The sequence below is a fragment of the Astyanax mexicanus genome, unplaced genomic scaffold, assembly GCF_023375975.1.
Source record: "Astyanax mexicanus isolate ESR-SI-001 unplaced genomic scaffold, AstMex3_surface scaffold_38, whole genome shotgun sequence".
Lineage (NCBI taxonomy): Eukaryota > Metazoa > Chordata > Actinopteri > Characiformes > Acestrorhamphidae > Astyanax > Astyanax mexicanus.
Genome location: NW_026040048.1, coordinates 1,225,113 through 1,247,034, shown reverse-complemented (window position 1 = coordinate 1,247,034; position 21,922 = coordinate 1,225,113). Strand labels below are relative to the sequence as shown.

The 21,922-nt window shown below is 39.2% G+C and overlaps 2 protein-coding genes across 2 annotated transcripts; both read left to right on the top strand.

Moving 5' to 3' along the window:
• The first annotated feature begins 462 nt into the window (after positions 1–462).
• On the top strand, positions 463–10,745 carry LOC125794062 (uncharacterized). Its single transcript, XM_049473496.1, has 4 exons — positions 463–531; positions 4,614–5,061; positions 5,558–5,956; positions 6,805–10,745. Exons 2-4 carry the CDS (start codon positions 4,615–4,617, stop codon positions 10,705–10,707), a joined length of 4,749 nt encoding a protein of 1,582 aa, XP_049329453.1. The 5' UTR covers positions 463–531; position 4,614; the 3' UTR covers positions 10,708–10,745.
• A 3,827-nt stretch (positions 10,746–14,572) lies between these two features.
• LOC125794061 (3-mercaptopyruvate sulfurtransferase-like) lies at positions 14,573–21,381 on the top strand. The gene is made up of 2 exons (XM_049473495.1): positions 14,573–15,205; positions 20,387–21,381. The coding sequence occupies exons 1-2, from the start codon at positions 14,617–14,619 to the stop codon at positions 20,683–20,685; spliced, it is 888 nt and encodes a 295-aa protein (XP_049329452.1). The 5' UTR covers positions 14,573–14,616; the 3' UTR covers positions 20,686–21,381.
• The last annotated feature ends 541 nt before the right edge of the window (positions 21,382–21,922 follow it).

Here is a 21,922-nt window from a genome sequence, read left to right as displayed (position 1 = left end):
AAGCTAGGGACAGGAGCTGTAACCTCAGATAGCAGAGATGAAATAAAAACATGAAATACATGTACGTGAAATCGCTGACTGTTAGGAAAAAGACAGTCAAATCAACAGATTAGTTGCTTAGCGAGAGTTTTCATGAAAAACTACTAGATCTTTTATCTCCTTAATTTATCATGAAATAATAATAATATAATAACAATAATAGTCTGCCACTCTGAACCCAATGGAGATATATCAATTGATATTATTGATAAAGAAAAGCAGCATATATACAGAATTGTGAATTTTAGTCACCACAACTTTACTCAACTGAAGATATATTCTCTACGGTGCTTTCTGTTAGCAGAGAAGAATGCCAGTGTGATGGTCTGGCCAGTGACACAGTCAGCCTTTATCAGGAAATTGAATTCCTTAATTGGAATCACTGGGTCCTTATTACCGCCCTCTTCTTGTTTGTTTGCTGTGACAAAACTTGCTGTTCACTGAGTTTCTTTCAGCACACGGTACGTTTCAGCGAGTCGCTCCTGCTCTGAGGTGAGTCTAAATTCACCTTTTTTACTGATATCTGGACATTTTTATACCTTACTTTTGAACATGATGATCACAATGTGGGTTATAGTTGTTAATCTGTTGTAATAGTTCTAGAGTTAATTTGTAGTTTGTAAATATACAGGTCAGAGGTATACGTTTTTGGATGGTTTCACTCTTAATGAAACGTGTCTGTTTTTGGTGAGAATTGATTGATTTCCATGTTTGAGATGTTTCATGATGACTTTATGTGTGATTATGTGACAGCCATGATAGTACATGAGAGTACATATCGTCTCTGTCCAATGAAAAACACTTATCTCCAAAAAAGCAACTTTAGAGGAGAGAGAAAAAACCTTGAAAAAAGAGTTTATTTCAGGTCATTTTGAAGAGTTTCTATTGATACGTTCACCAAGAAATTTTGGCACAGGGTAAGAGAGAGGTTGTCTGTTCAAATTACGTAGTAAACTAAAAATCGACAAAAATGGAGATAAGAGTTTTTCATTGGACAGCGCCGATATTGAACTTGTTTGTAAATTACTGTCTAATGAGACTAAAGTTACAATGGAAAATATATTTTTAGTCCACAATAATTAAAATTTGCAAATGACTCTAAATAGATTGAATAATCAATAATTATTATCTCTGTTTGTCAAAAAACTTTAACTTTCAGTGGAAATCTATGTGAAAAGTTTATTTTAGGTGACTTTGAAGAATTTCTATTGGTCCATTCATTGAAACATTTTGACACAGTGTAAGGGAAAGGGTGTGACAGCCATAATATACAAAATTATTTAAACTTATTTTCAGATCTCAAGAGCAGAAATAGAAAAAAATATATAAAAATATATAAATAGATGTCTACCTTTTATTAGTTATAATTAATAATTTCTTATTGTGTGCAAAAAAATTAAAATACAAAACTACTGTTATGTGTTCAACATGTTCAACAACTGATTCCAATTATTTTAGTTATTAACGAATATAAAACAGTCAACTTGTGAATAGTACTCCTTTTAAAAAGACTAAGGTCAGTTATGTCAATGGTGCTATCTGAAATGTTCCTCTGGCTGGGTAAATGGTTCTTTTCTATAATCTATAATCTTTCTTTTATATGGTTAGAAAATGTGTTCCTCTCTTAAAACAGCTAAACAGCCTGTTTGTATATACGAATGTGATGTATGTGTGCAATGTGTTATTTACAGCATATTTTAGGTGGTGCTTAAAATTAAAAGTATCTATTGTTACTGTAAGTTGGCTTCTTCATTCAGTATTATGTATGTAAGTTGGACATAAGTGATCACTTTAAAATTAGATTAACTTCATAAATCATTTATAAATGGTTTATAAAGTAGTTTATTAATGGTCCTATAGGTCGAAAATAGCGTAAAGACCATTAATGAATAGTTACAACACATCATTCAGCTGTCATTTGCCAAAAAGTGAACCCACATTACTTCATATTGTCAAACATTAGATATTTTTACATTATCTTTTGCATTAATCACATTAAATCCTGTCATATAACATAATTCTACATAAGTTTAACCATTTAACTACTAAGTTTAAATATTAAACCAGTAATGATAATGTGGTATACATTAACATTCTAAATTGATGTTCTCTATTAATCATAGTTCACTATATGGCATACAACAAAACATAAGGCATGTACAACCTAACCTCTTTATAATGGTAATTTTAATAGTAATATTATTTAAGTGGTAAATAATTACATACATTGATGTATCCTTTAGTTAATTTAAGGTCGTTCAATGCTTTAAAGTGAATCAGATAAAATCAGTAAAGTTGAGTTGTCTCCCCACTTTGAGAGATTAATAGAGTTTCAGTTCTTTAGTTTCTTGAGTTCAATAGCTATAGATGACTGTTTTTGGAATTTGGAGTTTGAATGCAGTTCTTATGATGCCTTCTCCTAAGAAATGTGTTAAGGTGTTACTGAGACCACAATGAAGGTGTTGTACAATTACATCACCTGGTCGCAGTCATAACCTGGAGTGAACTGGCATTTGAACTTCTGAATGAGCAGCTTTACTGAGGAGAAAAGAAGCCAAGGAAGGAGAATTATGGAGAGGCCTGCTACACTCAATCAGGCCTAATTATATTATACCACATGGGTCACGCAGCATGAGACCTGCTCCCATAACAACCAGCAACACAAACACCATGTTATACTCATTTTGATAAAATGGAGAAAAAAACAGTAATTGAGATCCTGCTCTTAGTCTCGTGTGAGGAGAACAGTCACGGAGTGTCTTCACCATATTGTACTACTGTCAAATCCCATTTTCTGAAATTCAAGGTGCATTCTTTACTCAAAAGGAGCCTTTTGTGCTGAAAACAAGGCCTTCTCTTTGGAGACTGTAATGAACTGATTGAATTACAGCCTCATGAACAATGAAAGGCACGTGCATCCTAAAAATAACAAGCTGGACATAATCATTCAGTCAAGGTCAATAATTTAGTTACATTTTCATCCATACAGTATATTAAACCTTCATTATATTTGCATATTGGGCGTTTCCTCCCACCTCTCTCACCATCAGTGTATAATTATTCTCCACAGCCTGCTGCCTTCTCTTGGGATATATATAAGTGTTATGTAATAGGTAACTGTCTGGTCTTAGTGTTGAAGAGCAAGTTACTCGGTTTTGTTTTGCTCAGTCTATATGACTATATGATGGCTGGGTCCAGCTAGTCACATTTTCCTTGCTGCAAGCTTATGTGACTGAGAATAAGATAGATATGTAACAGTCATAAATTCCTAGTTCCCAGATGCTTACTAAAATTAAGAATAAATATAGTGTTGCACCCACTATATGAGTTTGATTAATTTTAACATGTCATTAAAACAGTTTTTGTTTTTTTTGTTGATTTTCAAGGGATACTCAGCAGAACTTACAATACACACTTCATAGAACGTAAAATTAGGCAAACTAAAAACATAAAGTACATTTTTACGTTTTTGAATGATCTGAACTAAAGATTTCTAGTTGGCACAACTGGTGGTGGTTTTCTTCATTTTAAAAACTTAAGTTTTTAGTTGGCCTCTAAATTCAAAACTCTAGTGCAGTAAATTGACTTGAAATTTTGACATGAAACCCATTCCATGGAGCTCTCTATACTCTCTCTTGAACTCTCTGTTCTTGAGCTAATCTGAAGCTATGAAGTCTGTAGGTCTGTAGTGATTGACCCCACTCTGTTATTTTACACTGAGCGAGTTTCTTTCATTCCCAACTGCTTCCACTTTGTTTTAATATCACTGAGAGTTGGCTGTGGATTATTTAGTAGTGAGTACATTTCTCGACTGGACTTGTTGCACAGCTGCTGCATTCTATCACAGTACCACACTGGAGTGTAGTGATCACCTGAGAGACTAGCTACTTGGTTTTATACACCTTAGACCGTGGAAGTGACTGGAACACCTGAGCTCTATAATTTGGCTGGGAGAACAAATACTTTGGTAATATACTTAAAAAAGTAAATAAATCACTGAAAATAACAATTTAAATGCCATGTTAAAAACTTATAGTACACTTATCTTACACACGTAGTTCAAAGACAGCACTGCAGGCATGGTGTCTATAATCCCAGTCATACAAATACATATATTAGCATAACAAAACTAGTACCATAAATACTGAATATTGTGATTAAAAGAAGATCATTCAATAGTAGGAAATATGTATTTAAATTTGAATTGCCGTTGTGCATATCAAATGACAAAATACCTATTGTAAATACATTTATAGTACAGACACTCTGTCATTAATAAAGTTTAGGTAATTAAAAATATTAATTAAAAGTCATATGTACAAATATTAACATGAATATAGTCTTTAACAAACAAATAAGATATTTCTTAAGTTATGTGCATTAAGTGCATTTTAATTTTGTGATATATTTCTGTGGTTTATTTCAGTGACTCAGATGTTAAACCAATGCCAGTCAACCACTTTATCAACCTACCCTATTTTCACATATGCTTTATGTCATTTCTTACCTGCAGGGTCCTACACAAGAGCAATTTTTACAGTGTTCTTAAGCATTAACCTGGTTCTCTTCTTCAGGATGGCCCTACTCAATTATCCAGTTCCAGAGTTGGACGTCACTCTAAAAGAAGCGAGCCGTGTCCTTCAGCTCATTCTGAGCCCCGAGGAGTATGTCCACTACAGGAATGCACTCTCCCAGCAGACCGAGGCTCTTCAGGAGACCCAGGAACGGCTGAAGTCCATCGCCTCTGGCCAAGAGAACTGGGTGACCGATCAATTCAAGAAGCGGTTGCTATCCTGTTATGACCCCCTGCCCACCTCTACGGCTATTCCCTCAGTCCTACCTCCATCCAAGGCTAAGGGAGAGTATGCACAGCTGGAAAGGGCCTCCACTCTGCTATGGGCTGCAGCCAAGCTGTACAGTGAGCCTGGGCTAATCGAGGGTGATGTGCCAACAGAGCGCACACAACAGTCTGAGGTCTTTGCTGCCAGTCGCTTACCAGGCAAGAGCCAAGATCAGATAAAAGTAAGTCAGTTTACCCTTATTACCGCTTCCATTAACACTATGACACTTAAACATGGTGGTGAAGGTGTTTTTAAATCTGAAAAGAGATTGTCCCGCACCTCCAAAGTTCAGTTTTACTATAAGACATTTAATGCACATTTAATGATGTTGAGGTCTGAATGTTGGAATGGTCAATCCATTGGCAGATTCTGTGTTTCCTTTTTCAGTTAGAGCCTCTAAATCAGCTCCACATTCTTTTAAACCCACATCATTGAGTTATCATCATGTCATAGTGGAAAATTGGACACAAACATTTGCACATATATTTTGGTCTGAAACAAGACGGTGGAGTTGAATTGAGTGGAATTTTTTAGCCTCCCCTGAAAGATGAAAATGTTCGGTAGTCCATTAGGCCATGCAGGTGGTTGTTAGAAGTTCCATTTTCTCTGTAAATTTAAATCATTTTATGACATATTTTGTGTTTGATTATTCGTTTAGCTTGTCTGTTTATTTGTAGGTGTATCCTGACAGCCTCCATGCCATTGTGACCTGCAGAGGGGGTGTGTTTCCCATTCAAATTTTGAGGAACCCAAGTCCAGGAGGCACTGTCTCACCATTGCCTCTTCATGACATCTACGCTCAGTTGGCCCATGTGATGAGTCTGCCGGCTGCACAGCCTGCACAAGACCCGTCCAACATCTGTGGACTATCTGCTCTTCATCGCCAGACCTGGCACTGTATCAGGGAGGAGATTCTGAAGGGTGGTGGTGAGGCAGCAGAATCAATCGGGGTGATGGAGAGTGCCATTCTGGCCCTGTCGCTGGAAGACTGCCCTGAACCAGCTGATCTGGCGGATATCCTCAATGCTGTCCGTTTGGGAGGAGCTGATGGACAGTGCCTGAGGTATTATGACAAGGTATGTGGAAAATGTGGGCGAAGATAACAGAAATTCACATAAGTAGATACTTACAGGTGCGAATATCACCAAAAAAGTGAGTTTATTTCAGTAACTCATTTCAAAAAGTGAAACTCAAAAATGATATAGATTGATTAGACACAGAGTGATCTATTTCAAGGTTCTTTAAATGTTGATGATTATGGCTTACAGCCAATGAAAACCCAAAAAGTCAGTTTCTCAGAAAATGTTTACATTACCAATTGTACCAATTAGTACTTTTGGCAGGGTGGGCAGGTGCCAAGTCCTGCTGGAACATCTATATAAAGCAGAGGGAAGCATGAAGTGCTCTCAAATTTCCTGGTAAATGCTGTACTAATGATGCTGGACTTGATATAACATAGTGGACCAACACCAACAAATCACATGGCTCCCCAAAGCATCACTGATTATGGAGACTTCACACTAGACCTCAAGCAGCTTGGACTGTGTGTCTTCATCCTGACTCAGGGAACTTGATTTCCAAATGAAATGTAAAATTTACAGATGGTCAATGATGCTTTGGGAAACCATGCGTCTGTCTCTGAGAGACTGACTTTTGGGTTTCGTTGGTTGTAGGCCAAAATCATCAATGTTAAAAGTAATAAACATTTGAAATAGATCATTCTGTGTGTAATAAATCTATATACTTCATTTTTAAAGAACTTTTCAATGATAGTCTACTTTGTTTATATGCATCTGAGCTGTATATATTTCACTATATGTGTAACACTTCTTGTTGTTGCCAAAATACAAAAAAATTTAATACAACACTGAAAATGACTATTTTAAATGCCATGATAAAAACTTATACTACATATCCTCCACAGGTGGTAAACATGGTGGTGTTCAAAGACAGCACGGCAGGCATGGTGTTTGAACACTGTGCCCTGGATGGGATGGTGGCTGGTCTGGTTGTTGAAAGTGTGTGGCGCCTTTCAGAGTCTCAAAACGTAGAGCATATGAAGACCCAGCCACTGATAAACGGGTCAGATGTTGCTTCCTCACACCCAAAAGCTCTGAAATTTACACTGGAAGGTGTGAAGAACCTAAGTCCTCGTCTTAGTAGCCAGCCACAAGCAAGTAACCCTGTCATCACATTTGAGGTTTCATCCTATCCAGATGTTTTCACAACTCTAAGAGGTCATAGAGGTCTATATGATGCATGGATCAATTTCACATTGCAGCTCTCCCTGAAGCAAGCCCTTGGGGAATCAGCTGCTCACAACATCATGGTGACTCCTACTCATATGAGGCACTACAAACATGGCCGCTGTGATCCAACATACTCAATCACAATGCAGTCTCACAAACTTGTTACAGCGCTGGGATCCTGCATTGGGCCAGACAACGTTCCTCGCTACACTACAGAGCTCTTTCGACAGTTCCATCTGGCATTCTTAGAGCACAAAAATCTTATCAAAGCAACAAAGAATGGTCATGGTGTAGGGCCTCATTTAGCTGTCTTGCGCAGGGGTATGTCTCAAGACAACCCTCTCAAGAAATACCTAGATCTTTTTGGATGCCCATCCATCTACCTCACTGGCTCAGATTTAATGGAAGGTGTGGAATGTGCTGTGGGCAATGTATATGCTACTGACCAGCTTGCTGTCACTTACCTGGGAAAGAAGGACAAAGTCCGTCTGGTGCTAAACGGAAAGGGCACCTTTGCCAGCATTTTAGGAAAACTTAAACAGTGTCTGGAACTAAACCTAAAGCTTGTAATGCTCCTGGCAGTAAGGTACGCGATAGCTGGGCAGATGGGAGCCATTGAGTGCCTACTGCAAAAAGAGGAAGGGTCAGTAAATGGCACTGCAGCAGAAGATTTCAGCCAAGTTGTAGCTCCAAAAGAAGGAAAGAAAGTCAAGCAGAAAGGACCCACAGGCTCTGCCCATGTAGAAAAGCAAGCCTACACCATTGTCATTCATGGTGGAGCTGGGGAAGAAATGATGCTGAGCCATAAGGTGGTTGAGGTTGTTGAATTTGCCCTACAGACAGCGCTGACATTGGGTGCACAAGTGTTAAGTCATGGAGGCAGCAGTTTGGATGCAGTGCAGCGAAGTGTGGCTGCTTTAGAAGACTGTTTCTTATTCAATGCGGGTAAAGGCTCTGTATACAATCACAATGGCCACCATGAGATGGAGGCTACCATTGTGGATGGACACAGCAAAAATTCTGGATCCGTGGCTTGCATGCGTAGCGCAAAAAATCCAGTGAAAGCTGCCCGGCAAGTGATGGAAAAAAGTGTACACTCACTACTGACAGGAGATGGAGCTGAGGAGTTCCTAGACAGTCTCCAAGATAAGGAGAAACCAATGGATGCAGAGTACTTTCACACTGATGTCAGATACAAGGAGCTGGCCCTGAAGCTTAGTGGCAGAAAGAACAATCATCCTCAAACAGTAGGAGCAGTTGCTCTGGATTGCTGGGGCAAACTTGCAGCAGCCACATCTACTGGGGGGTTAGTAGGCAAGTGGAAAGGTAGAGTTGGTGACACTGCAATTGTTGGAGCAGGAATATATGCTGATTCAAAACTTGCTGTGACATGCTCAGGAGATGGTGATGCATTCTTACGCGAGACAGTTGCTCATAAAGTGGCTAGTCTCTACAACCTCAAAGGCTACAGCTTGGCACAGGCTTGTCGGGAAGTGATTTATGAGGATCTAGGCGGAAAATGTGCTGGAATCATCGCAATTGACCACAAAGGCGAAGCTGTGGTTGAAACTAACGCTGGAGTGATGTTTGTTGGTTCCATGGTGAATGGAGTTGCTCGAGCTGAAGTCTTCAGACCCATGATTAGCTTTGCAAATGTGGTCTGGGAAACTGACGAATTTGTAGCCTATTTGCACCCTGAACCCTGGACTCCAGGAACCACAATTCTCACTCGAAAGGCCTTAAATGGGCCATGTAGCATCTTTCAGTTAACTGTGCCTGAATTTGTGGCAATGTTGCTTGGGGCACAAACAGTTGCTAATTTACTTTGTGAGAAACTTGATGTGTACCGTTGTGCCTTGGTGTTCATGCCCCAGCAAGACAAACCTGCTCACATCAAAATCTTGCCTATTCGTGGACTCAAACCCAACTGGGAGCCTCATCTTGCCCTTGAAGAGGACTTCCACATACATGACCCTGGTTATTGCAGTTCCAAGAGTGGCCCACGTTGTGAAGATGCTCACCTAGACCAGGTCCAGGCAAAGATCCGGGCTTGCCTTCCAACTGCCAATGCTCCTTCCTGCTATGACTTCCATGGAGATCCTTCCCATGATGGTCTTTTTTCACGCATTGTGAGAGGAGAGGAGCAGCAGTGGCGAGTCTGGGAGGACAACGAACATGTAGCCTTTTTGACACCATTCCCCAACACACCTGGCTTAACAGTTCTCGTGCCAAGAAAACCACTTACAAGTGACATCTTCCGTCTGGAAAAGAGTGACTACACAGCCCTCATCTTGGCCACACGGAAGGTGGCTCAACTTCTGCAAGAAGGGATGGGTGCTCGAGGAGTGGCTTTAATATTTGAGGGATTTGAAATTGACTATGCACATGCCAAGTTGATCCCACTTGTCACAAAGCCTGGGGAAGTGCCCCCGTCAATGCCTTCTCCTCAGTTCTGCCCAACCTACCCTGGATATGTTACTTCAGCAGATGGTCCTCCAGCATCTGCAGAGGTTCTTAATGAAATCCACACCAACATCACAAAGACCATTGCTCCTCGCTCTTGGGAACATCCCCAAAGCCACTCCACACTAGCAATAAAGAGCCAGTGGTACCGCAACCTCTTTCAGATTCAAAACACTCTGTTCCACAGCACAGTGGAGTATTTCAACAACAAATGCAAGTACGCTTATGCTCTGACGCCCATCACAACTGACACGATTTCCTCACCAATGGGTCTGGGGTCAGACTCAGAGCCTGTGTTCGTCAACATGCTAGGCCAGGACGTGTACTTGGCTGACTCCATGCAGTTTGTGCTCGAATACTTCCTGCGGTTCCAGGATGGACTTCCTGGGGCATATTATGTGTCTCCCAGTTTCCGAGGCGAGGATCCTGATGCAACCCATCTCAACCAGTTCTACCATATTGAGTGTGAGCTACTTGGTGACATGGATGAGGCTATTAGTATAGCAGAAGGCTTTGTGGCCCACCTGACTCACACAATGTTAAAGAATCACTCTAAGATCATCCTGAGCACAGCAGGAACACTGTCCCATGTACAAGATATGATAAAGCGACTGGAGGATCCCCTTCCAAGAGTGACCCTGGACCAAGCTATTACGATGTTGCCCTCTCCTGACTGTCTTGAATGGGTACAGGAGGGGCAGCCACAGTTTGGTAGAAAGTTAACTCGCAAAGGAGAAAGAACCCTGATAGAAAAGTATGGTGGTGCTGTTTGGTTGACAGAAATGGATCACCTCAGTGTGCCCTTCTACCAAGCGTATGTTGAAGGCTCTGGCAGAACCAAAGCAAAGGCTGCTGATCTCCTCTTTGGGTTGGGGGAGACAGTGGGGCTGGGGGAAAGACACCCCAACCCTGAAATGGTGCAAGAGGCCCTACGACACCATGCTGTACCAGAGGAATCGTATAAATGGTACATGAACATGAGACAGGTCATACCTTTGACTACAAGTGGATGGGGCATGGGCACAGAAAGGTTCCTCTGTTGGCTGCTACAGCATGGTGATGTCAGAGACATGCAGATCATTCCCAGGATGAAGGCAAAGAAATACATGCCTTAAAGCAAAGACTTTTCTCTCTTTGAACAAAACAAAACATTATGAAGAACATGAAACATTCTGGGCTGGTTTCCCAGGCCAGGCTAAGAATGATTCTTGATTAAATAGAATTTCCAATGCAACGCCAGCTTAAATTTTTTGGTTAGTAAAATGTCACGGTTTACCATCTTAGAATGCTCAATCTTCTTTTTCCATCCAGTTTTCTGGATGTACTTTCAACTTTATTATGTCACATGTTTTCAGAAAGTTTCTGAAACATTATTTCTATACTGTTACAGGTTACTCTTTTTGCTACCTTTTGAAAACGTTGACAAACATTCGTAAAATGTGGTCTGTTAGCTGGCAATGCAATTCAGTCCAATTCTAGCTCAATACATGTCCAGAATACTCTTACACCTCTTGGTGTAGTTTTAATTTTAAAAATCTATAGCTTAACATTTAGAGTGAAAGTGAAAATGATTTGACTTCATATATTGTAGTTGTCAGAGAAATCATGAAGCAGGTATTCTTTTTTTTATTCAATCTTAATATACAGTATGTATTGCATTTTATGTTTGTCACATTATGTTGTTGTGAGCACATCATGATTAAATCTGAAATAATGTGGCATTGTTTGTAGTCTGGGTTTAGCCCAGGTTAACTGGCTCACAGTTGTAAGAACATGTTTGTTTATATATATATATATATATATATATATATATATATATATATATATATATATATATATATATATATATATATATATATATCCTATACCTTTTACATTTTCTTTCCAGAAAATATCAATAAAGAATACACATTATAACCATACAAATGCCTCTTTCCTCAGTTGAGAGCAGCTTGTCTCAGTTGGTAGCTGGTATATGGGGTGTCTCTAATCAAATTCATTCAAAGTAGTGACTTCTCATCCAACCAAGCACAGGATGACATTCATAAGAGGAAGCATTTTAAACAGTGTGGAGACAATGTATTAGTAATATTTAGTACATTAGATGTTTTTACTGCACAGTAACATGTTTTATTATTATATTAATCACCACTGGAATGGCAGAAAGGGAAAAACGACACGATGCTACAGCTAGACAACTGTCATATTTGCTGCACTGTATCTTTCAGACTGTATAAAACTAGAATACTAATATAAACTAATTCAATCTAATCTCTAAATTCCACCACATTACATTCAACGACAGGCACAAAGCACATGATTCATCATTCCACATCAGTTATTGAGGTCTGTGTTTAATATAACAGATAGATAACGCAAACACAGAGAACCAAGTCAGCCTAATGATGTTCCTGTGACCAGGACACTCACTCTACCACAGAATGAAACCTTGTGACAATGCTTGAGCTCTAAATTACCTCAGATTGGGAGGAGGCTGTTGAGAAAACAGACTCTCTTTATCACTGCGCTTCAGCTCCAGAGCTGCATCGGCCTGCAATAGCATCAAGGCAATGTTCAGGAATGTTCATGCCTGTCTATACAACTCCATTATTAAGGTGAAAATGTTGTATACACTGTACAAATTGTCCTGTAGAAATAAAATAATCTACTGTCAGCAGTGTCACCAGCATTTTACTGTTATTGTACAGTGGCTCTACTTTTATCTATGGTATTTTTCACACTATAAGGTGCACTGGTTTTTAAGGCGCACTATTAATAAACGTCAATTTACAGGTCTATTTTCATACATAAGTTTCACTGGATTATAAGGCGCATATTTTGGATCAATAATTTTTTTTCTTTGTTTTTGTGTTGTTTAAAAAAACCTTTGTGGGAGAGATTTGGCCATGACTATATATATTGTTTTATAAATTTGGTGTGCTACAATGCTAACCTACACTGCTTTAAATCACATAGATGACTTAAATACAAAACACCCTAAAACTTTAAAGCTCTAAAAATATAAAGCTGTTTTCTTAACATTTCAATAAACAAATGAATGATCATAAAAACATAACACTTCTCACAATATAGGACCCTGGAAACATTGGGACATTTCAGTAATAGGTATAGCCTTTTAATGAATACAGCTTTTAGAACCACAACCACTGTCAAATCTAGTGTGATTACAGGTTCTTCTGGTGTCAGTAAGGTTTTCAGTTCAGACGAGTTCCCAGCTCTAGTCAGTTAGTCCACATTTTGAAAACTTCTCATCTTATAGACTACAACACAAATACAGCCATATCCTGTATTGAAGATGCCTCTGTCTGTAATGATTGACTCTGCTGAAAGTTGATGACCTCTGTGCACTATGCTCTTTAGCATCCGCTGAGCCTGCTCTGTTAGTTTAAGCTGACAGAGAGAGTTGCTTTCGTGCCCAATTGCCTCCACTTTGTGTTTTGAGATAATTTATTTAAGAAAAGGTTTATATTTAAATGGAAATAAATTATATGGCTATTTAGTACTTGTTTATTATGTGCTAAAAATAAAAATGTTTTTATTTAAAATTGGATAAAATTGAATGTGTTTTGATTTTTTGTGCATTGCCAAAATATTGGATCAGGATCAGGTATTAGCAGATACTAAAAATCAAATGACAGAGACTCAGGGGCAAAAAAATATCATTGTTACATACCTACTGAACAATGACATTAATTGAATAAGTTAGTTCTAACAAGTAGGAAAACGTTAAAAAAAAACAGACAAGAACAATTTTTATTCCTTTTTTTCTAAAACCACCAGAAAACACTCCTATTGGCTGCGCTAATTTTGGGGGCGTTTCTATTGGGGCGTTCTTGGCTCCTCCTACCAGGAACGCCCCTGGCTGCAGTGGGACGCTATTGGCCGGTGTTCCGTCGAGTTATGCTACCCATGGATACGTGCTTCCTAATAGTGAAGGGAATTCTTTCTGGTTCTGGCCTAGTTCTCCTGGCTAGGCTCACTAAGAAGAGCCGGCTCTTTCGGCTCCCAAGTGGCTCCTTAGATTTTTTTGGTTGCCTAAATGAATTTATTTATGTGTAAAATGAATTACTAGTCTAAAAACATACGTTATATGAAATATGGATTATTCATATTCATATTTATAAATATTTATATTTATAAAAAATAATTGTGGCCCATTGCAAGTAAACAAACAGGTCCATTCTCTAAATGTGTATATTATTTGTCAATTTGCAACTATATACAGTGAAACAAACATCACCGAACAACATCAACTTTACTTCACTTTTGAAATACTTTAGAATTCCTAAGAATACGACATTTCTAAAAACTCTAAAAATCTATGATGAGCCCTCACTGGCCTAATAATTCTATATTTGTATCACTTTTTTTATTCCTTAATGTATATTTTATGCTGTCTTTTATTGTGGTTTATATGTATCATCTTGAAACTTTAAATAAAAGTTTATATATATGTAAAAAAAAAGGTTGACAGCATGATAACCGATAAATACACTTTATATGTAATTACACTTCATAACTGTAACTAATAAACGATGTTTATCCAGTGCTAAAAAAAAAACACTTCCCTTTCGATGTCGCTATTTCTCGGTGTAGATAAAGAGCCGGCTCTTAGAACCGGATCGTTCGCGACCGACCCGTCACTAAGGTTTTAATTATTTCTCGTGTTTTTTTAAATAATAAATCTTTTTTTGTGCAATGAACAACCAGAACTCACTTTCATTGCAAATAATAATAAATACAACGATTATAATGAAAAAAAAAAATCAAAATCAGTTTGTAATGACCTCATTGCCATAACTTAACCATACAATGATTTATGCTTTTCAAATATACTAACCTAAATCTACTGGAACTTCTACTGGAAACATGCCCTAAAAAAAGTGTTTTTTTAAATATACACTAGGGTAGCACGGTTTGACAGAGTAGCACAATTCGACAGACCACCAGCAGGGGGGGCAGGTGTGCGCTTTGTGGGTTAGAGATCAGATGAAGGGACTGTCATGGCCGGGCAAGTGAAAGCTCTTGTAGCGGCGAAGTGGTTATCAGAAGCGGTGAAAAGTAACCGGGTCGGGCCGAGCCTGCGGGTCTTGGACGCGTCCTGGTACCTGCCCAAAGTCAATCGTAACGCGCGCGAGGAGTTCGGAAAATGCCACATCCCGGGAGCCTCGTTCTTCGACATCGACGACTGCTGCGATAAAACCTCGCCGTTCGATCACATGCTGCCGACCGCCAGCGAGTTCGCGGAGTACGTGGGGAATCTGGGCATCGGGAACCGCACGCACGTCGTGGTTTACGACGGCAGCGACTTCGGCGCGTTCGCGGCGCCGCGCGTCTGGTGGATGTTCCGGCTGTTCGGCCACGACTCCGTGTCCGTGCTGAACGGGGGTCTGAAGACGTGGCTGCGGGAGGGTCACCCGGTGTCCGAGCGCTACACCCCGCCGGAGCGCTGCGAGTTCCGCGCGGAGATGAAGCCGTCCTGGGTGAAGACCTACGAGGACGTGCTAGAGAACCTGAGCAGCGGGAAGGTGCAGGTGGTGGACGCCCGAGTGGAGGGGCGGTTCCGCGGACTCGAACCAGAACCGAGAGAAGGTACAGCTTATTAAAAAGACCACAGTATACTTTAATACCTGCATAATCTTAATTTACATTAACATATACAGTATTTACAGGCTCGTCTGGTGTCAGGAAAGCTAGATTTTTTCAGTGCAGACGCTTGTTGACAGTCTCTGTTCAGTCAATCCAACCTTTACAATACTTCTCAAACTTTTCGAAAACTTAATTAGACATCTTGAAGATGTTCACCAGTTTTCAAGGTTCTACATAATTCAGTGGATGAATAACAACCAGTCATAGTTAGAGTTTGGTGTGAAATGGTGTGTTAATTATTAGGGGTGTCACGATTCTCTAAATCCTCGATTCGATTTCATTTTCGATTTGAGGGTCACGATTCGATTCGATTCTCGATTTTCTTGTTTTTTTTTCTTGTTATTATTTTATGCCTCATAAAATTTAAATAATATATTTATTATTATTATTATTATTATTATTATTATAAATATTATAAATATTATTATTATTATTTATTAAGATATATATGGTAATGCCATCTAGTGACTTTTTTTGGTAGCAACAGTGTGCACTATTAAAACAAGCAGTTTATCAGAGCTGTGTGTGGATGGCTGGTGAAACTGCTCATTACATGAAGCTGCAGTTCTTCATCCAACCACTAGCAGCAGCAGCACCCCGCTCTCTTCACTCAGTCACTACTTCAGTACAGCCCAGCCACGGGCTACAGAGCTCAGCCAGTCCGTTTTTACTGTTTCTGTAAACAAATAAAGGTTTTAACCCCACTAACCGGATAATACAGCTCACTACAGTTCATCTTTCAGCCCAAGCAGCTAACAGCAGCAGGTTAGAACAGCCGACACGGAGGCACTGCTCGGATTACATTATGAACAGGTCAGTTAGCGCGCTGCTAACCTCAGGATGTTTATAACTACGGAGTTTAGTGGACACACCACGGCCGCCAGGTAAGTCTTTTAAAGGCTACTGAAGACTATTAAAGGCTATTAGAGTGTAACCCCTGGCTCCCAGGGGTTACAAGAGGTTATTGAAAGCATTATTGGGGGGCAGAAATCAGTACAGGCTGGTTAGATAAGTGATGTGGGTATTGTCTTATAAATATTTACACATAACTTATATCTCTCCTGAAAAGCTTTTATTTTAGTCAGAAACACGCTTGTGTTTACTTTATCTGAGAGAAAGATGTTTTTTTAATTCAATGGAAAGCAACAGGTGTAGTCAATTATAAGTTTAAGATTTTTAATTCACCTCACTGTGATCTATAGTCAGTGTTCTCAAGTCACACTGACACACGCATTTCAGCGAGTTCACACGCTCTCACCTGCGCGCACCCACCCCTCCGTTAGATACAGATACAAAACCTGCGCGCCCAACCCCCGCCCCCCCTCCCCCGTTGGACAGATAAAAACAGTGATCACACTCTCGCCGACTGCGCTCATGCAGTGGCTATCTCTATTTAAATGAATAGGATGCGCTGTGTTGGTGCCGCGCCATTTGCGTAGCGCGCTGCGCTATTTGCGTAGCGCGCGCGGGAGGGATCGTCGATCCTCTTTTTGACTTCGATACTCGAGATCGTGACCTCATTTCGATTCGATTTCGATAAAATATCGAGATCGTGACACCCCTATTAATTATAGACAAACTAGAGCTAGAGCTGTCAAAACAGATTCTTCATAGTGGTGGTGAACAAATCAATGCATCTTATTGACTACAACACAAATATAGCCATCGTATTTACTGGGTAAAATGGTTAATAAAAGCAAATAGGGTGGGTGTTATGTCCCAAAAATAGTATTACAATATTTCAGGGCAAGTTATAGTAAGATGACAAAACATTGAATAAAAACAATTTGAAGATTTTATTGTGCAAGATGTGATATGGCACACTTCTACTTGTATATGTATATAAATGCCATATCGCCATATTGTATCGCCAATATTTTTTAAATATAGTGAACGATATTATACCCTGAAAAATCAGCCAGCCCCAATTATCACATGAGGGTACTACTATGGGATTTTACACTGTTTTCATTTCCCATTATATATCTACTAGGGACAGATTATATCTGTCCAGTACCAATCATTTTCCTTTAATCCTGAATATATGAAGATATATGGAGTGTGTTACTAGTATAATGACATTCTGGATCATTGATTAATATTAAAATCTGATAATTTTTTTTTTAATATCTCAGTTAGGGGTGTGCCATATCATATGCAATAATATATTTAAATTTTTATTTTGTAGAAGAAGTGGATTCTTAAAATATTTTTTATTCAGTGTTTTGTCAAATCCCCAAGAGGTGATAATGGTTTTAAAAACATATCCCAAGATTTGAGCATCCCACGGAGCACTGTTCAATCATCACCAAAAAATAGAAAAAGTAATCTGCAAACCTACCAAGTCATGGCCATTCACCCAAACTGACAGATCAAGCAAGGAGAGCACTGGTCAGAGAAGCAGCCAATAGGCCCATGGTCACTCTGGAGGAGCTGCAGAAATCCACAACTCAGGTGGGAAACTCTGTATACATTACAACTATCATGAAATGAAAACATGTGAAACATGTGAATTGCTGTGTGCAGTTGCAGCAAACATGTGGAAGAAGGTGCTGTGGTCAGATAAGACCAATGTTGTCTCTTTCTGGTCTAAATGCAAAGAGCTATATGTGGAGGAAAAGTAACACTGCTCATCACCCTGAACACATCATGCCCACTGTGAAACATGGTGGTGGCAGCATCATTCTGTAGAGATGCTTTTCTTCAGCAGGGACAGAGAAGCTGGTCAGAGTTAATGGGAAGATGAATAGAGCTAAATACAAGGCAATCTTGGAAGAAAACCTGTTGAAGGCAAAAAAAAAAGACTTGAGACTTGGAAGGAGATTCACCTTCCAGCAAGACAATGACCCTAAACATACAGTCAGTGCTACAGTGGAATAGGTTAGAGTAAAGAATATTCATTTGTTAGATTGGCCTAGTCTTAAATTGAATCAAGCCTCTGTGGCAAGGGGTAAAAAATGCTGTTCACAGACGCTCTCCATCCAACTTGGCTGAGTTGTTTTACAAACAAGAATGGGCAAAAGTCTCTAGATGCGCAAAGCTGGTAGAAACAAACCCCAAAGCACTTACAGTCGTAATTGCAGCGAATGGTGGCTCTACTAAGTATTGATATGATTGAATACCTTTGCATGTCACACTTTTCAGATTTTTATTTGAGAAGAATTTGGAAAACCATGTATCATTTTTGTTTCACTTCACAATTATGCAATACTTTGTTTTGGTCTATCGCTTAAAATCTCAATAAAATACATTTAGGTTTGTGGTTGTAAGGTGACCAAATGTGGAAACGTTCAAGGGTTATGAATTTTTTTGCAAACTACTTTATATTATATAATAAATATAATATGTATCTATTAGGTATTTAATAGGAAATAAGAACTGGGTCTTACCCCAGAAGGCCTACTACAGTTCTATCTCTAGGCCTGTTTCCCAATTTTGCTCCTGTAGTTAAAAAACTTCAGTCTTTTGCTGCACTAAAGCACTAACTTTCACCTAATACTATGCTTTAGAACAAGCTGAAAATATGTTACAGTGAAGGAAACTAAATGTCCAGTGCAGGAAGGCTGCAGGACCAGGATTGGCCAACACTGGCCTGAAGTAACCCTTTTTTCTACTGGACTCTGCACTTCTTTACACAGTATACTGAACTAGCAGTTACACAAAGACTAGCAATAGTCTGTGTAGCATTCATAGTATGTAAGTGTGTCACACACAAATTACTATGGTTATGATATTATTGGCTTTTAAATATTGAGGAATTGAAATATACAGCTTTTTATTAAGACTGCTCAAATTTGTCCTAAAAAATAAAATTTATTTATATAGCACTTTTTACAGCTGATGTTGCAAAGCAGCTTTATAGAAATGTGGTAGCAGGACAGACAAAACATTGAACATACAATACAAAACCCCCAGGGAGCAATAGTTTGTTTGTTCGCCGTTTGTTTTTTAATGTTTTATCTCACTAATCCTTTATAAAGTGTATACAAATTCCAATTGGGATTTGGAGTGATCTTTAGATTGCATTATTTAGGCTCTTTAAAGTAAATTCTGTTTAAAACATTTCATCTCCTGATAGATCTTTGGCTGTCTGAATGGTTCTTTCCAGAGGATAGATATTTATTTTAGAATCTGTCATATTTTCCTTTATTAAAGTAAGAGATAATTTTATATTGGATAAAGAAAAATACTATAACATTGAAATTAATATTGAATTGAGCATTGAAGGGTAAGTCAATAGGACCAGTTCTCAGTGACCCCTGACTACCAAAGGGGCTAAGGGTGCCCTTGGACCACAGACCCAAGGTAGCACAAAGATTAGGAGCCCTGTAGCTATCGCATTTATAAATGGTATTAATATGACCTCATTAAACTATCCCAGCCTAGAACCAAAAGATTCCATAACTTAAAATACTTATTAAGGATGCTTTTACATGTGTCTTGTTCGGTCCAGACTTTCTGACTTTTCAGTTTGGGTCCAAAGTAGCAGCTAGAAAGAAGGTGCAAACCACAGTCCAGACCAAAAGTATAAAAATTTGGTCTGATCATAAGATGTGGTCTCAGCCTTGATAATCTGAACTATTGTATGTTTCGTCTGCAGTGTGGAAACTAGATTTCTAGATGGTTCAGGCAAGACATGGGGGCAGGCTGCACTCTGGCTTTAACAAAAAAAAAAGAAGAAGGGGTGTTGTGCTGAAAACGGCCCCCTTTTGGCATGCAGGTGCATTGCCCAGCAGTATTCATACGATCGCTTACACTTGTGATACAAGGGGAATCTGCTATGCTTTTTCTGCTGAGGGACATAGCTTGCCATCAAACTTAGTCAGATTTTGGCAGAGAGGTAGAATTCAGCACAACACCTGAAAAATAAGCTAGACTAACTGACAGCATTCTGCAAACCAATTAATGTAAAGTATAGAGACACAGCCCATGTAGGTGAGGACAGGATGGAGAAAAGGTATTTAGTCCACTCACTGAATCAAAACTTAACTAGACTAAGTGTATACAATGTAACAAACACACAAACCTTTGTGCAAACTCTTCTCTTAACCTTTAGGAGTAAAAATGTCCTAAACCTCTAGACTGTGTATCCAAAGTGTATTTTTAACCCTCTGATGCTTTCAGGCACAGAACCCGGCCACATCCCTGGCACTATTAACATGCCCTTCCCATCCTTCATGGACTCATCTGGACTGGAGCGGCCAGTAGAGGAGCTGACCGCGCTGTTTCAGCAGGCAGGAGTGGACATGCAGAAGCAGTTCTGGATCACCTGTGGCTCGGGTGTGACTGCCTGCCACATTGCCCTCGCTGCTCATCTGTGTGGGCACCCGGGGGTGTGTTTGTATGACGGCTCGTGGTCCGAGTGGTTCGCAAAGGCTGCACCTGAACATGTCATCTCTGAGGGTAAAGGCAAGCAGGTATAGTGGGCACGTTTTTGTGCCTTGTAGATCTAGAGTGACATACATCGAAAGGTTTGGGCCAGGACAATCAACACAAGACACCATGATCCAGGAGCAGTTTAGGAATTCTCATTGAAACTGTCTTACAGGGCAAAAAGGGCCAGTCATACTGGATATGTTGAGATTCAGAGAGGCAATGAATAAAAATGTGCATTTAATTTAAAATAGTGCTGCCAATAATATTTCCATTTATATTAATACTGATTAAAAACAAAGAGACCAGCTGTGTGACCCCAGAGGTCATTTGTGCTAATTGGGACCTGAGTCACTTTTACATTGGAGAACATTAACTGATGAATGAAGTGTTATTGAATTTATCTTTCACTTTTTCTTCATGACTGCAGTATCTAGACTAGCATCAGACTGATGTAACTAGAATGTACTGCACATCCTCAGCAGTGATTGTTAGAGTATCACAGAGCACTGTAGGAATAGGAGCAAAGTGTTGAAAAGGCTTTTTTAGAGTGCTCAAGTCTAGAGGATAATCTTTGGAGCATCATCATTTATTAAGTGACCTTCTTAATGTTCTACAGACTGAATGGTTATGACATTGTAGCATCTGTTACTGCAAACGGTTACAAGATCTAATCTTGTGTATTCCACTGTATCATTTCAATAAAATCTAAAAACAATATTAAACACTATTTTTGACAACAAAAAGTGTAGGTTTCTCGTTTTGTCCAAAATATGACATTTTTACTCACTTTGTAATTATGTTTCTCAAATCAACATCCTGACCACAGTCTGGAATGTTCTATTTCCTTTTAAGGCTCCACTGTAATAAGAGTCCTGTACATGTATGAACTGCATGGAAACTGCATGTCTGCAAATGAGCTAATTTTTTTGTCTAACTGTTATTGTCCCATGACCTCAGTAGACCAGGATCCATTCCAGCCCCGAACTAACCTGCCTCACATCTGCCTTGCTTGGTCAAGACGTTCAGACTTTTTAGTTTGTGTCCAAAATAGCTGAGGGAAAAGAAGCTTGAACCACAGTCCAGAGCAAAGGATCAAAAGATGTTGTCTTGAATCATCTAAACCACGGTCTGATTCGTCTGCCATTTGAAAACACTTTTCTAGATGGTTTGGGATTTTTAGACCAGTTACAATTAGTTGACACATACTGTTTTGACACATTAAACAATAGAAGAAGAAAAATAATTTGATGTGCTTTAAGGACCCTGGAAATGTATTAACTGCAT

Bases quoted from the DNA above. Each gene is read 5' to 3' on its own strand.
- LOC125794062 (XM_049473496.1), top strand. From the start codon at position 4,615: ATGGCCCTACTCAATTATCCAGTTCCAGAGTTGGACGTCACTCTAAAA. The intron at 5,062-5,557 runs GTAAGTCAGTTT...GTTTATTTGTAG, and splicing joins AGAGCCAAGATCAGATAAAA to GTGTATCCTGACAGCCTCCA. The intron at 5,957-6,804 runs GTATGTGGAAAA...TATCCTCCACAG, and splicing joins GCCTGAGGTATTATGACAAG to GTGGTAAACATGGTGGTGTT.
- LOC125794061 (XM_049473495.1), top strand. From the start codon at position 14,617: ATGGCCGGGCAAGTGAAAGCTCTTGTAGCGGCGAAGTGGTTATCAGAA. The intron at 15,206-20,386 runs GTACAGCTTATT...TGATGCTTTCAG, and splicing joins CGAACCAGAACCGAGAGAAG to GCACAGAACCCGGCCACATC.